This window comes from Nelusetta ayraudi, unplaced genomic scaffold, assembly GCF_046127955.1.
Source record: "Nelusetta ayraudi isolate G7.1 ecotype Tasmania unplaced genomic scaffold, CSIRO-AGI_Nayr_v1 ptg000136l, whole genome shotgun sequence".
NCBI lineage: Eukaryota > Metazoa > Chordata > Actinopteri > Tetraodontiformes > Monacanthidae > Nelusetta > Nelusetta ayraudi.
The window spans coordinates 4,579,776-4,595,693 of record NW_027466186.1 but is presented as its reverse complement, the minus strand read 5'-3'; the positions used below and the strand labels follow the sequence as shown (position 1 = coordinate 4,595,693).

At 44.2% G+C, this 15,918-nt stretch overlaps 2 protein-coding genes across 2 annotated transcripts in view; both read left to right on the top strand.

The window, feature by feature from the left end:
- The window catches only part of adamts16 (ADAM metallopeptidase with thrombospondin type 1 motif, 16), a 48,259-nt gene extending 44,697 nt beyond the window's left edge, over positions 1 to 3,562 (top strand). The window contains exons 20-24 of the mRNA XM_076012750.1: positions 414 to 608; positions 716 to 772; positions 1,299 to 1,517; positions 1,603 to 1,750; positions 2,182 to 3,562. Of these exons, the coding sequence (XP_075868865.1) occupies positions 414 to 608; positions 716 to 772; positions 1,299 to 1,517; positions 1,603 to 1,750; positions 2,182 to 2,297 (735 nt within the window). The 3' untranslated portion in view covers positions 2,298 to 3,562. The remainder of the gene's footprint in view (positions 1 to 413; positions 609 to 715; positions 773 to 1,298; positions 1,518 to 1,602; positions 1,751 to 2,181) is intronic.
- Positions 3,563 to 5,577: 2,015 nt separating this feature from the next.
- ice1 (KIAA0947-like (H. sapiens)) lies at positions 5,578 to 15,445 on the top strand. The gene is made up of 20 exons (XM_076012989.1): positions 5,578 to 7,012; positions 7,141 to 7,199; positions 7,363 to 7,474; positions 7,583 to 7,659; positions 7,777 to 7,814; positions 7,905 to 7,987; positions 8,110 to 8,186; positions 8,324 to 8,361; positions 8,448 to 8,530; positions 8,619 to 8,655; positions 8,843 to 8,899; positions 9,018 to 9,131; positions 9,163 to 9,569; positions 9,840 to 12,083; positions 12,865 to 13,030; positions 13,229 to 13,389; positions 13,567 to 13,757; positions 13,911 to 14,011; positions 14,107 to 14,205; positions 14,767 to 15,445. The coding sequence occupies exons 1-20, from the start codon at positions 6,923 to 6,925 to the stop codon at positions 14,946 to 14,948; spliced, it is 4,416 nt and encodes a 1,471-aa protein (XP_075869104.1). The 5' UTR covers positions 5,578 to 6,922; the 3' UTR covers positions 14,949 to 15,445.
- The last annotated feature ends 473 nt before the right edge of the window (positions 15,446 to 15,918 follow it).

The window sequence follows — 15,918 nt, the reverse complement described above, 5'->3', positions numbered from 1 at the left end:
TGTTCCCCGCGAGACCTCCCTCCCGTCTTCTGTTCTCCGGCCAGTTCCTTTAGCATTGTGCCCGCCGACTGGCTTCACTGTTAAACTGCTCTAAGCGCCGTTTATTCTTAACTACCTGCCACAAACGGTGTCCAGTTTACTTCCTGTGGGCCGGCATGCGTCACGCTCGAGGCCTTCTTTTGAAGAATTTTCGATTCAGGCTGCGCCACGTGATGCGTGCATAGGATCAGAATGTAAAGTCGGGCTTATTGGACTCAGAGAAACGACTTAGCGGTTAAAGAACAGAAGGTCACTGTGCTGTAAATGTGAAATTTGCGCTAGTCGCCCTGAAATGATTTGTGCGCTAATATTCATCTGTGGGTTGTGGAGAAATGCAGCTCGAGGTGTTTCAAGGCCAAATGCCTTCGTTTCAGTGCTCTCGGAAGTGCGGGAACGGCCTGAAGAAGAGGGCGGTGATTTGCACGAGCACCCAGCCAGGCGACAAGACGCACACACTGCCGGACAGCTCGTGTGTCGGCCTGCCCAAACCCAGCAGTCAGGAGCCCTGCTTCTTAAAACGCTGCCAGAAGCTACGTAAAGTCCAGTGGTTTGTCTCCACGTGGCAACAGGTGAGTCCAGAGCAGCCGCACACGCCGGCGGGCGAACAGGACCAGAAATAAAAATAATCTAATTCAGCACCGTGACCTGATTTGATCTCTCTTTGTTCCTTCCATAGTGCTCTGTGACATGTGGCCGTGGCTATCAAACACGCTTCATCAAGTGTGCAGAGAAGGTACATATTACACGACCCTTGTCTTTCCAGCATGTTGATTTTTGCACACTGAAAGCAATAAAAAACAAAAGTGAGCCAAAGAATTCATATTTTTTGCTCAAAGCACTTCAACCCATTTTGACTTACTGCAGAGTGTGAACACCTTGACAAGAAAGGCAGTTCAAAACAAACACGTCATCTCTGTAGCTGTAAATGCCGACTATACCAAGAAAATGCTGCAGATACCGAATGCATGAATGAATGCAAAAATAAAGCATGAAACGGCCAAAAATTGGAATGTTTTTTTGCGCTTATGTGACAGTTGACGGTCCTGTCACTATGCCTCCAAATGATCATGCGCCGTGGCTACTTGGCCAAGGGGATATCCCTTTGGCCGAATGAATAGTCCTTTTTGAACTACATCGTTTCTGCCACTTCGCTTTTCAGGTCCAGTAATAAAGGCCGGAGTTTGCTTGTTTTAAAGGCGTCTCAATGAATCAGAGGTACCTGATACAAATATAATTTTTCTTGTGTACGTAAAAAACAGGACACCGCAGGAAAATACAGAGAGCTCGCTGCCAAAAAGTGCCACCATGTCCCCAAGCCCACAGTGGAGCTGCAGAGGTCCTGCACGCTGGCCGAGTGCCCTGTCCGCACTACCCCAAATGTCCACCGGTGGAGCACATATCATCACGCCTATCCGCAACCTCAGCCTCTGCCTCAACCTCCATCTCCGGCAGAATGGCACTCATCCCCCTGGTCTCAGGTGCGTTGGGCAGGGCAATCGTTGTGTTCGACTGGATGGAAGATGTTCAATGGCGTCGCTAACGGGCAGGATTGTCTCGCTGCAGTGCACAGTGACGTGTGGCGGGGGAGTGCAGGCCAGGACGGTCCAGTGTTTGGTCAGGGGGAAGCCCTCTGCTGGCTGCGCCCTTCATCTCAAGCCATCCATGTCACAGGCCTGCAACACCAACTTCTGCCCACAGCCGGAGAAGAAAGGTAACTAGCACTGCTACCGCCGTGCTGCTTTGATGTATGTTCAAAAAAATAATAATAATATCTAATATTTGAGATGTGACGTGTCATTCATTTGAAATTCATTTATTAATTTGTCTGACACCCCTCCCAATGACGACTGGCACACGTGAACTTGTGAGAGAACTTTGGTTGCTCATGAAATCACACCTCTTCAGTCAGGACAGACACAAGTTATATCATCCTTCAGTTTCATTCTCTCTGTTACAAGTCCTGAATTTCACAACAGAGAAATAATGATGCTGTTGAATGCACATCTTAGAAGTCTTCATCTGTCTTGCTTTTGTTTCTTTCTTTGTTGATATCACAAGAAATATCATTGACTTTATACATACTTATTGCCTCACTGTGAAAGTTTGATATTCTTATGGCATAATTTTCTTCTTTCCGCACAGACTTTGCCTGCAGGGATTATTTCAACTGGTGCTACCTGGTCCCCCAGCACGGAGTGTGCAACCACAAGTTTTACGGCAAGCAGTGCTGCCAGTCCTGTTCCAATTCAAACCTATAATTACTTGAGGTGACTGTCTTTGACAAAGGAACATGAGTATTTAGATTAGCAAAAAAAGACCTTTGTGGACATCCTCGCTTGAGAGACATCAGCTGTGTGCTTTCTCTTTGGGCATGCGGCAAAAACTGAACAGCAAATGACATTGAAATGGACGAGTGGGAGAGTTGCCGTGCCCCTTCCTCTTCCCCAGGATGCCGGACATCTGGATACAAGAAACTAGTGGCTGACAGTACTGCGGAGGAATGTGATCAGGACAGTGCAACTAAAGGAAATGATTACTAGGAGGAACCAGTGAAATGGCGACCGCGATCAAAGCGGGTCGGACTGACGATGTCCAGGGGAAACTGAAAACCTTACAGACTCCCAGGTCTGTCTGTGTGCTCTGCGTAACCAAACAGAATCTGAACCCTGGATATCCAGCGTGTCCCGTCCAAACAAAGGTCGGCCACGGCAGGCCACCAGAGAAACCACTGTTCCCGGAAGGTTTCACCAACTGCCAAGCAACTACACGTTCCACACGTGTATGCAATAAATCCTCAATCAATTCATTTGGGTGATTTGTGATAAAAAGGGATGATAAAGTATGATTTTTTTTTTTTCAGTTAGAGAAACATTTACAGGGTCTTCCTAAGTAGTAGACGGCAAAAAGGCCACATGCTTAATACGTGATTTCTTCTTGAGGTTGGTCAAGGCTGTGTGAACGGATCTAATGGTGCTACGACGTCTCCTGTCACCAAATCATTGTGAATTTCTCGAACTGCAGGGACGAGCTTGTGAACTGTGTGACCCATGTACATTGTTGTTTGTTTTTATTATTTATTGACGTTACAATACAGCATTGCTGGAAAAAACTGTATTTTAAGCAGTATAAATATTTACTTTTATTACCCAAGCCCCATTACCTTTATATTTTGTATTATGTTTCATTAGATTTGATGCAGATAAAATGGCACCTTTTTTTTATTCAAGATTTTTTTATTACTATGATTATTGTTAAGAAAAGCCCGATTTTAGCAACGAGAACAACAACTAATAATCAGTCACAGCAACCATCATGTTTGGAAATGTTTGAGGAGACACTGATCCATTTTTCCACCGCATCAGCCAACGTTACTACATAAGCCATGTACTGCATGCATTGCTATGGCGCAGAAAAATGCATTACATATTGGTTATGGTTCACCAGCAATGAGAGTTGATGGCCTATGCTTAATGTGATTTTACACAGCGTAAATGAAACAGCAATAAAACAAATGTTTTTCGTGGCACGAGTCCTCCTTTCCTCTTGTTCAGCCGTCAGTTTGGGTAAACGTGAGCTTACCAAGATGGTACGAAATTAAAAACCCACTATATGTTTCCCATATGTTTCACCGTGCCCTGACAAAACAATTCAGCGTTAAACAAAACTCCAATGCAACTAATATCAGGGGGGCGGGAGGCACAACCTACAGGAACTGTGCAAGCAGCTTTTATCTACATGGCCGGGCTCATTGTCAAGCCCGTTTTTGCTGTTTTTCCAAAAAATATCGTTGGCGACTAATTGCTGCATCATGTTCCTGAGCTCAGCAATCAATTGAGAAAGACAGGTGTGAAAATTATAATCAAAACACACACAAACAGTTCAAACAATTCTTATTACCTGCCTCTTTGTGAGGTTGGTGTATCCAGTATCCGGCACCTTGAAGTGACAAAGTGAGAACTCTCCATTTTACGGATTAATTTTACAGATTACAGTACAAATTAAAGATATTTTGTCCCGCACAATCTCATTCTGATAAAATGTTAAGACCTGCCATTGCCAAGCAGTGCACTCTCTCAAAACAAATATATTAAAAGCCACATATTATGCAAATGTTTCTTTACCAAATTTTACGAATTTAACAATAACAAGTTTCTAGTATGTCACTGAACTCCACAGAAATATGAAAATCCCATCCTTGGCTTCTTTTGCTGGATCAACTTTCCAGAAAGTGTTTGTTAATATATGTAGTTCAGAAATCATGCATTTGTGATGCCCAAAAGGCCTGTTTTGTTTTTTTTAAGATGGAAGTTATAACTTTGTATTTATAGTATAAATAAAACTGAATATTCTTCCCCTTTCTGATTGTCTATAAAGTTTTTGGATGCTTAATTATGCAAGCTTGCTGGACTGAAGTCCTGAATAAAAAGTGTTTCCCCACAGTTTTTCAGCACCACCCCACAACTCAGCATTTGCCATATGTATCATGCAGTTTGGTGCTTGAACGACCTCGCGCCTTTTATTTCAAAACAACCCTGCAACATAGCAGAAAACCCCCGAGCCAATCCAGTGTGGTAGTAAAACCCTTTCACCCCTATGACATACAGTATTGTGTCTGGACCGCACTCTTAAATAATTTCTCAACAAGTGAAGAAGACAAGGATTCCCAAAACAAATTCTGCATGGTCATAAGTCCAGAGTACAGTACAGTGAGGGAAAGGAGGTTTTCCTCTGTTGCAACCACCGCTGTGAGGCTGATTTATTGCCAGTCCGCAAATTTCAGCTTCTTCTTCTTTTCATGTAAAGCCATTCAAAATGCATTTTAATTTAAAAGAACAGAGGAGCAATTATTCACAGAAGTTATTCTGTTGTCTTAATGGTCACAAAGTTTACCAGTTTTCAGATGTTTATTTTTCACGTAAGACCCATTTAACTTTTACTTTGTAGTGCAGTACCTCTCCTAAGGCACAGTAACAAGGCAGCATACAGTTTCTGAAGTAAAATAGGGTGAGTGGAGAAAAAAAAAAAGAAGTAAAGAATGGACCGTGGGGTTTTTCATTCACTGACATAACAGAGACATAGTATTATTACTATCGGACAACAGGGGAATGTTACCATTAAACCAGATGTCACGATCCAGTTCTCAGCAGGCCATGCCCAATTTATTGACATAATAGGCTCACTCTGTCTGTGCCAGTAACTTAGTGAACCAAGGGCAATTTAAATGTTCTACATAACATCTCGCTCAAATGCAGGGCATGTTGCAAGTGTACTTGGCAAAACTCCTCATCCAACTCATTTAAAGTAACTTTATGTCACCTGGGAAAGGGTTTGAACTGATGACATCAATCCCAATGTTTTCCAAGATGTCACAATGGCTGCAGTTGCCTATTTCACCGAATAAATAGTACTCCTTATTAAAGACAAATCATTTATTTAACTGACAAAACAAATTAAAAAAAGAAAAAGTGTGTGTGTGTGTGTGTGGGGGGGGGGGGAGAAGCGAGAACAAGAGGAACTCCAACCACACAAGGAGTTAAAAGAGACGCCATCACTTTCGTCTTTGAAAAGATAGTTATCAGACATAAGCTTCCTGTAGATGTAAGGCCATCAAGATAATTCTGGTGACATCCAAAGTGTTACCTAACCCATGACAGCTAACAGAAGGGATTATCTGTCAGATAACGACAGCGTGGCCTTTTCAGAAACTATGCTATCTCTGGCTGCATCTGTTTGGTGAGTGGGCTCTTTAGCCCGGAGGCTAAACAAAGAAGGTTCACCTGAAGTTACAGAGTTATTATCTTTCTCCCCTGGTGTACCGAAAGCAGCCTCCCACTGTCAATTGTCACGGGCTGGTTAGCTTCGTGGAATCACCGGGTCGAGACTAATTTCGCTTGAAGAAAATACATAGTAGAAATCAGTAATTTCAAGAAATGTATACAACCCTGCAATTATCCAGGAAACTCGCGGTACATGCATGGAAAGCTAAATCAATGCTTACTTTCTCCGCGAATCCCACGTGTTAGTTTCAGTTCAAGAGAGTGCATTTGACAGGGTAGAGATGGCAACAAAACGACAGTGTGGAGAACGTGCAACTATTAGCGATATTGCATGTACAACACCGCCCTCTGTAGGCAAAATGCCTGCATAGCAAAAGAGGCGCAGGTTGGTGCAGCTTTTTGTCTCCTCCTTGATGCCTGAAAACAGTTGAAATGTCATCTTCACGGCCGTGGACCATGATAATAGGTTAAGATATTTTACATCCTATTCCAAATTAACTGTTCGCTGGCCACCAACCGAATCCCTCATGCTATCCCCAAAAAGCTACAGCATTAATTTGAATGTTGACACTATATTCACATGACCTGACCACATAAAACTTTTAAAAATCCTATAAGCTTACTTCAGGTGGATTTGTAAAGGTCTAGGTAAACATTCACCTTTTATTGATAATAACATTTATTATTAGCAGCGCAGTAAATTTGACAACGCCTCGTATAGGACATTCGCCACAGTGCTCACAGGGCCCCTAGCGGCTGATATGCAACACAACATGTTGTTCCACCTCAGTGCGTCCAATTGGATGCCTGAATAAAATACTGACTATAAATGAAGTGTTTCAACTTCTAAACACAAAACATACTAATTATGTCTTTATGTGAGTAATGGAAATCATATAATGTTTCATAATCTATCGGGTTAGATTAAAGTAAATATAAAACAGGCATTCCAGAAAACCTCTTGTTAGGGTCCTGTTAGGGTCCTTTGTCAACGTGGGGGACGCGAATGTGTGAAGTTGTTTTGAATCGTGAAGTATTCTCACAGTGACATGTTTATGGCTTTCTTTTATACATAACAACGGTGTTTGGCCTCGGAATTTTTTACCATGATGCCAGGGGACACGCGGTCTAAAAAGGTCGCAATTGCGGCGGATGCAACGGCTGGAAAGTGTCAAAACTGTTCAGTTTTGCATCAGGTCAGAGCACTGTTATGTTGTTGAATTTGACTTACGTGTTGTGAGATTTTGGACAAATGTGATGTGTTTCGATGTTGTCAATAATTGGGAATCGCCTCCTTATTGTACCTCTTTCCCTTGTGTTGCAGAGTTTAGCCGAGTATGTCGCGTCTCTTTTGGCACTGAAACAGAAGATAAAGGCATCAGAGTGAGTTTCAATACGCATACAGGTCGTTTTATAATACGTCTAGCGACATTGTAAGCATAAATGTTGTCAAGACATTGTCACATATATTCACTTGGAAAATGTTCTCTCATGTTGTTTGAAAAAAAGTGACTTAACACAGGTGATTTTAACCTGTTTCATGCAGTGACTCAATCAGGCTTCAACAACAGCTGGAGGAGCTACAGACCCGATTTGTTGCCCTGCAGAATAAAACTGCAGATTATGAATCTGTGCAAGCAGAACTGGAAGAAAAGAAGGTGCGATCAATAACCCAGTTTGCCTTTTTGAATATTGTCATTCTTTGTGTCACAATGTTGATGCCAAATTCCCTGGGTACTTATGTTTGAACCGGTGATGCTTTTCAGGATGCTTTAAAGGCTTATGGTCAGATGACTGAAGATTTTGACAACCTGAAGTGGGAAAACAGCAAAATAACTGCAGAGTAAGACAAAACTGAGTTGCATTGTGGTTGCCAGATTATTTTATGATGATTAGATATATAGCTATATTTCTATGTTTGTATTAAAATTATACTCTTTTTTTTTTTTTGTTCCCCTAGGAAAGACAAACTTGAAGACCAGCTGAAAGATATTAATGGTACTTTGCATATCAGTGATACATTTTGTCATTAAGGAGTTATTTATTTCAAGTGCGTCCCTGATTGTTCATTTTCTATTATACTCTCAGATTTAAAGGAAACGCTGTCACTTGAAAATGTGCATTTGAAGAGGGAGAAGGGCATGATAGAAAACGATTTGCTGAAAACGCAGGTAAAAAAAACAAACAAAAAAAACACATATACATATATTTTCCAACTTAAGCTCTTTAACCTGACCTCAGTCCTGAAAGCATTGTATTTGACGGCCGTGTGCATGTGTTAACACCTTTTCAGGCATCTCTAAAGAAATCACAGGTCCAAGCTGACCAAGTTGCAACTCTGACAGCTGAAAATACCAAGATTATAAATATGTAAGTATGTATCGTCCTCCTTGTCAGTCTAAAACTGCATGTGTGGGACTAAATCTTGTTTTTTGAGAAAAAGTGTTTTGCTAACAAGGCTGTTGGTAGTGACACAGGTTAAATGATGCTGTTTTCTTCATCCACAGAAAGAAAAACCTTGACAGTAAAGTCAAGATGCTTGAGGGTAGGTGTTAAAAAATGTTTTTTAAACAATCCTAAGAAGTATTTAATGCCTCTCGTAAAACTGTTTTATGTGGTGGTTTATTTCAGACTCGGTTGTCAAACAGAAGGACAACATTGTCCAGCTGAGCATAGAGAAGACCCTACTGGAGAGGAATATTGATGACCTCAAGGTGCAGTGATGACTACATGACAAACTGCTACAATTGAAATCTAGTTAATACAATTCACCATTTTGGTACTATTTTCATTCATTTGCAGGTGAGACTGATACAACTTGAAAGAGAAAGAAATAAAGGTAAAATAAATTGCTTTCCTGACTTCTTCTAAATATTTGCGTATCACACAGGCCTTGGCCTTTGGTACAAAGTGTGAATTATTTGGAGATTATTTCTGTGTTTGTCATTATTAAATCATAGCAGCCTGACCTCCAATGAAACTAAATTTAATATAAACAGTTCCACATCTTTGTTATTTTTGGACAGAGTACAGAAGTGCATCAACTCAAGTCAGCACCCCAGAAGCGCCTAAAGTTGACAAGGGTAAGGAGCTGGATGCAATTGCTCATACAGTCGGTTCAGTGATGCCATCACACTCATTCAACTTGAAAGTGAAATGCTGTACAATGTCTCAACTTGTGGGTATTTGTGTCTTTTCCAGAAAAGTTCCGGACGCTGCTGGAGAACCTGTGGGCGTGTGTAGAACCTCAGCAGTTACACCCAGAAAACCACTTGCTCTTCCCTGGTGAGACAAACAATCAAATATATTTTATCTGTCTTCCGTCTGATTTTGATTCGTAACGTTTATACCTTCCTCACGGTTTTCGCTGCAGAGCACATTTCCAAGCAGACTCCACCCTCCTCTCCGCAAAAATCGCTGCGTTCTCGTCAGAGCAAACCATCACCTCCTGCTTCCCAGAGGATCAGAAAACCATCGCTTGCCGGGGGTCCCGCTTCTGTCTTGTTGGGGTTGAATGGCAACTCTCCAAAGTTAAACTCTGTGGATGAAACGACAGCCAACAGACCTCAAACACATCTGCAGCCAAGAGCCTCAAAGAAGGAAACAGACAGCCCCAAGAAGAGCAACAGGTTGTCTGAGGAACACAAACCTGAAGAGGCGTCTGCAGACCTGTTAAACTCTGAAGTCCTTTTTGAGGAAATAAGAACCTTGTTTAAACCCATGGCTCCGTGCATATCTCCAATATCAGATTTGGTAAGAATTCACTGCACAGTATAGTTTCAGTTTGTGTGTTAGCCAGCAATTCTTCCATTGAGAACTTAGGTGAGATGCTGAAAAACAACAAATTCTTATGTGATTGTTTCCTTTCATACAAGTTACGTTAACCCTTATTGTCTTAATATTATACAATTGCAGTTGAGGCTCATTTTCTCTTTGCGCTGCTAAATCTAGCATATGCTTGATGATCATCACTTTAGTTTATTTGTATTACATTTAGTTTGTTTCCTCCCTTGTTTTTGTCAGGAACCTGACATGGAACCCATGGAGACAGATGGAGTAGACATAGAGCACAGACCAAAACCTGCAGTAGCGGAAACCTCATACATCCCATCACCGTCAGAGTCAAGCTACTTTGCAAAATCGGAGTCAACACCAGAGGAGAATGTTAATTTACCAGTGGACACGTCGCAAGACATGAAAGATGCCTCCAGTGGGAATGGGTTCAAGGACTTGGGACTGGACGAGTTGAGTGACGGGGTTGAAACCCAGCGCAGAAGCAGCATAGGCGGTGAGAAAAACCTGCAGCCAGATCCTGAGCTAGAAACAGAGCATGCAGCATCACCATCACATGACACATCAGAAGTTACAGATTTGGTGGAAGCTGTGCCATCACCTCTTGATAATAATGATAATAATAATGACTCCCAAGACAAAGTTGACAATCAGCCAGAGTCCCAGCCAAAGATGGAGGTAGACCTTGGGCCTTGCAATGGTACCATCGCTGAAACTGGTACTGCAGAAGTAATCGAGCCACCCGGAAAAACCCCAGTAACCTCTGAGCATGCTGAGGAAGTCCAACAGGGTTCCCCCTCACCTAATGCTGCTACATGCACTGAAGCCAGTGCTGATACAGGAAGGGGTTTTGAAAGCAAAAGTCCTCAGCAACCAGGTGGTTTTGAGCCGCACAGTGAGGTTGCTGCAGATCCGCAAAAAATGAACGGGTGCCTCAGCCGGGACGCTGATGAGGCAGAAGGCGACTCCAGTGAATACGCAGAGGAGAAGCTTGAAAGTACGTTTTGTGCTACACCCTCCAAAGACCATGGAAACACTGAGGTTGAACAGAGTGAAGTTACAAATGCATGTTCCCCACTGGGGTCTAATAAAGCTGATAGCAAATCATCGGAGTTGAGGAAAGAAGAGGCAGAATGCAGTGAAACTGCTCAAGAAGACACAAAGAGCCCTCTGAAAAAAGACGAAGTGACAGAGAAGAGTTCCGACCTCAACTCTCAGCAGCAGGAAGCCATCGTCGGTAAATCACTGGTGGACAAAATGCACTCATACTGCCAGCAGCTCAGTCCGACGTTCCTCTTCCCCAATGTTCAGCTGCTGAAAACCAACCCCACTCCCAAAAAGCTCAATTTCTCCGACGGCGTCGAACTCATCCGGCCCCAGTCTGCACCCACTGTTGGGGAAGTGGAGGATGAGGTGGAAAAGGAGGAGGAGGGGGGTGGGGCGAAAGACTCGGACAGCAAACAACCAATCAAGCGCAGGGGGAGGAAGTGCAAACTTGCAAGTCCTGCCGCCAAAAGGGTGCTCAGAAAAAGCACGGCGTCACCTGTAGCCCAAAGCCCAGGCGCCAGCGGCGAGGAGGAGGAGTCCCAGCCAACCGAGGAGGAGGCCAAAGCGACCCCTGAGGTCATCGGCCAGGTCTGCTTGGAGATGGGGCCCCCGCTGCCTCGCCTCCTCACCCCCCTCAGGACGCCGCCCAAGGCGGACAGATCCATCCACCCCAGGCACGCCATCGGCAGGCTCTCCTTCCCGTCGCCGCTGGACGGCCTGGCATCGCCCACCACCCCCACCAAGGGCCAGGTCGCACCTGGCGGTCAGCACCCAGCCTCCTCCTCCTCCTCCTCCCTCCTGAACAGTCCGGTCCACCCCAACGGCGTCCCGTCGTCGCCGCTCCAGTTCGGCTCGGCCACACCCAAGCACGCCGTGCCGGTGCCGGGTCGGCTGCCCTCCGCGGCCGCCGTCTCCTCTTCCCCATCTTCCTCCACCGCCTCCCACTCTTCCTCCTCCTCCTCCAGCCCCTCGCAGGACAACTCTGTGAGGATGTTGGACAGCATGTACCCAGAGCTGTCGGCTCACGCCCGAACCCTCAGCATCCTCAGGGGCAACATCGGCTCGGCGAGCTCCGCCTCCACCGCTTTCACCAAGGCCGAAACCCGAGGGGAGAAGAGGCCGCCCGCCGCTTTGGCCGAGCCCAGGACGGGCAAGTGTCCCAAGCTTGATGACGGCAGAGAGGGGGCGCCGTCGCCGCAGCCCGTGAAGCCCAGCCAGCCGACCGCCCAGTCGGGTTTCCCCCCAGCGGGCGCTGGAGAAAACGGCGGGGAAGAATGGATTGCCGCTGCTTTAAAGAGGGTTGAGAAGCAGTGCTTCGACCTCCTGCCTGTCATCCAGAGCCACCTGTACGTGGGCAACCTCACCAAAAAGCCCGTCATGAGAGACGAGGAGAAGGAGCTCGTCGCTGAGATTTCCCAAGACAGCTCAGTGAGTGTTTAAGTTTACGTATTTTCGTCATTTTACATCTTGATGATCACCATTCTCCAAATCTCACAGTTTGATGATGCCTCTTAGTTGTCAGAGTCCAGCAGTGTCGGTGTCTGTCCTGCATGGGGGAAACCAGAATGCTTCCATATGTCAAATTTAAAACCCACTGGAGTTTTTTTTTTAAACTGCAGTTTCACAAATGTCACACGGTTCTTTCTTGGGACTTACCGCATCCCACATTTTGGCCCGTGTGTGTGTGTGTGTGTGTGTGTGTGTGTGTGTGTGTGTGTGTGTGTGTGTGTGTGTGTGTGTGTGTGTGTGTGTGTGTGTGTGTGTGTGTGGAACACGTGGGTAGCAGTAAAAGCTGTTTCACTCCATTTTTATAGAAAACAAACCAAACAATATATTAAAAAAACTTCACTTTTGGCCTGGAAGAATTGTTGTTGGGAACTGTCAAGTATCCACAGCAGCTTCGGGACATTGTTCCTCCCAACTTCACCCCTCAATTAGATCTCCGTTCTCAGCCATTCAGCACCTGTCATTGTCACCCAAAATTCTTTACGAGCTGTTTTTTAACGTTCCACGATGAAGTTTAAGTAAAGATTTGTCACCCTGCGCTTTTTTTCAGGGGAACCTCTGCCTGTAATATCTTACCAAACTTTATAAAAAGAAAAAGCCAGCCAATAGACTCAGACGAGTGCACTCGCCGTCCTCCAAACTCGGTCCACATGGGGCGAACCTTTCTGTTGACCCAGGAATGTTTGCTTTTTTCCTCCCGCAGAAAGCAGATGGAATGTTATCTGCCATCCTGAGCAAACTCAAAGCGGAGAGAAGCGATCTCAGCTCTAACTACACACAGGCCCTCTGCAGAGTTTACACCGGCATCTGCAGACAGAGAGGAGACTGGCAGAAGGCTCGCGTCCTGGCCTACAGCATTCTCACTGAAGGTCGGTCCATTGGCTGAATGCAATTCCTAAAACTGACCTTACACATATGCAGCTTGTTGTAGACCTCAATGTAGATTCACTGTCTCTGGCTAAATTGTGCGTCTTGTGCAGAATCAACACACAATAGTATTGCCATGTCTTTGCCACTGAAGCTTAATGTCTCACATCGTGGGTGTATTTTTTTTTGTTCTGCTGCAGATTTCCAGGACTGTGCCAAGTTGATTTTGTTCATGGTGACGACGTGGCACAACTTCCTCTCGCACAAAAGCTCTTTATGCCAGGCCATACTCGCTGTGACCAAAGTAAAAGCACAGGAGCAGCTCCGGAGCTGCCTCTCAGCCTTCCTGGGTTGGGACAAGGTGAGGGTCTCAACCTTCATGAAGCAAGAGGGGAACTCCACAGCATCAAGCTTTCTTTCTTTTCCTTGCTGTTTTTAGTGTCTAACCCTTAAAACCCTTCAAGGAATCTATCCCGATGACATCATCGCTTTGCCTCCAATGAAATAGAATGACCCTGATCTCCCGCTGTCGCTGCAGACTCCTCCTTGTGGCGTTGACGATCTGATCTCCACAACTCTGGCTCACCTTCGGTCCGGATCAGCTCAGCCTTTCGCCAAACACAGCCGCTACGGCTTTGAACCAGGAGCCGAGTCCTGGGAACACATCTTCACTCTGCACCTGCTGTGTGCTCACAAGAAGTGGAAGTGGACATATGATAATGTATTGGGGTATGTTGTCCTCTTTGATTGGAACGTGCAATGTACAGCTGGAATTTGTCCTAAATCTTAAAAATTCAAATTGAAGAGAAGCTTCCCTGTAGAGCTTGATTTAAGACCCGCTTGTGTGATTCTATGTTCATTTGCTCGATCTTGGTTTGACAGCAAGGAGCTGTGGCCTTTGATGAACACGTGGGTGGCTCAGCCCAGAGATCAGCAGGCGCCCATCTCTAATGTGACAGTCGCCACTGTGCTCAGGCTCATAGGTCAGTCCTTTATTCATGGCTCAAACTTTGAGTAAAGTGCAGTTAAAAGTGTATGAAAAAAAAAGTGATAACTTCTGTCTTAATATTTTCAACAGGACTCCTCAGTCAGCTGGGTATCGCAGAGAAGTGTGTATCTTCAGTGCTGACAGTGGCCAGTGTCATCAACTCGTTTGGCAGACACGGACCGACTGAAGGTACGGAGGAGTGTGTTTTCACATGCATGTCTCTCCTCGCCCTTTTGTGGGTGTGCCGGGTCTCTACCAGCATTGTACTGGTGGGATTTAGTATAAAAAAAACAAATGTTTGCTTACGTCACAACAGCAATAATCTCCTGGTACAATATCACATCATGTAATGGCTTTGAAAAGAATTCTGCCAGTATTTATTCATCAAAGGAACACTGCAGTATTTGCACAAAAGCGCTGCATGGGTGGTGGTGTTTGCATATTTGCGGTTCTCCAAAGCCACCTGGCCAGTCCACCACTGTTAGCCACTAGGTCTGTGCAAGTGGGCGGAGAGCCTTGGAGGATGATGTATGTGCATGGACGAATGGGAACTGGAGTTCCCATTTCCTTTCTCTCAGCTCTCTCGTGTCTCAAAAATCAATACTTGTTCGCCCCCTTCGCACCTTTTTTTGCTTGAAATGGTCAGAAGGCCACAGCAATATCAACACACTTTTTCCACTCACTTGAATACCCACACAATTGATGATTAAAACCTTTGATTCCCAATCATGTCTCGTACTCTGTCTCCAGGTGTGCCATGGGAGGTCCAGTTAGCTGCCGTCTACTGTATATACGACCTCTCGCCCTGCGACCCGAAGCAAGCACTGAACGCACTCGCTGAATGGAGAGGAGAAACCTCTCAGATCGTGCCCCCTGCTGTGAGCAGCTGCATTAACCAGTTGGCCTCCATCTGCAGAGCTGTCAGGAGCTGAGGTGGCGCAGGCAGCAAAAGACCGCCGCCTCCTGCTTTTAAGTACCTGTTTTTGTTTTGACTTTTAATCCTCAGAAACATGAGTACAGAATCAGGTTCCTGTAGCAGACTGTTTTTTGACAGAGGCATCATGTTGTAGAAATGTATTTATTTGTTCTTACTTTAAAAAACATATATTGACTTGCTAGATTTTGGAACAGTTTTGTTTTTCTGTTTTAAATGTAGCATTTTGTTTCTGAGATTTTAAACTAATGTAACTGTTATGGCTACAGTGAAAACAAAGATAATAGCCTAAAATGTTAAATAAGGAATACTGTATATTTGTGTTCAGGTCCACGCAGTTTTGCTGTAAATGAGTCTCTGTAACTGCATGTAAATATTATGCATCAATGTCTGAATTGGTGACCCTTGCCACTGTAAATTGTGTGTACAGTTCAACGGTTGAAAAAATAAGTATTTAAGTTTTCAAATAAAACATTTTCTACACTTTGAAATAAATCACGGTTCATTAATCATTAATTGATTTTCAGATTATCTGTAAAATGTGTGATATTCTGGCCTTCCTGGTATGATATGAATTATAGGATGTGAAAATAATATATATGCTTTCAAGTAACATTAAAATATGAATAGAATATCATGATATACTACAAAATGTTACAAACTCAATCTGTGCCATGACTGACAGTTGCACCAAAGCCGAATTACTACAATTTTCATAATTGATTTTGCTCATATTCCAAAAAACACAAACACAGTTGGTTCCAGTATGCGCTTTCAAAATAAAAGGCTTATACATCAATAGAAAATAATACAATTATATCAAGACGATCGCAATTTAAATCAACACAAATAGACATTTTACATACAACACGCGACACCTTCTGTTTTAAATTATTTAAAGTGATTCAGATTTTCTTGCACACATGCAGTGTTTTAGTTCAGAGAAACGACTCTACACTGGAAACAAC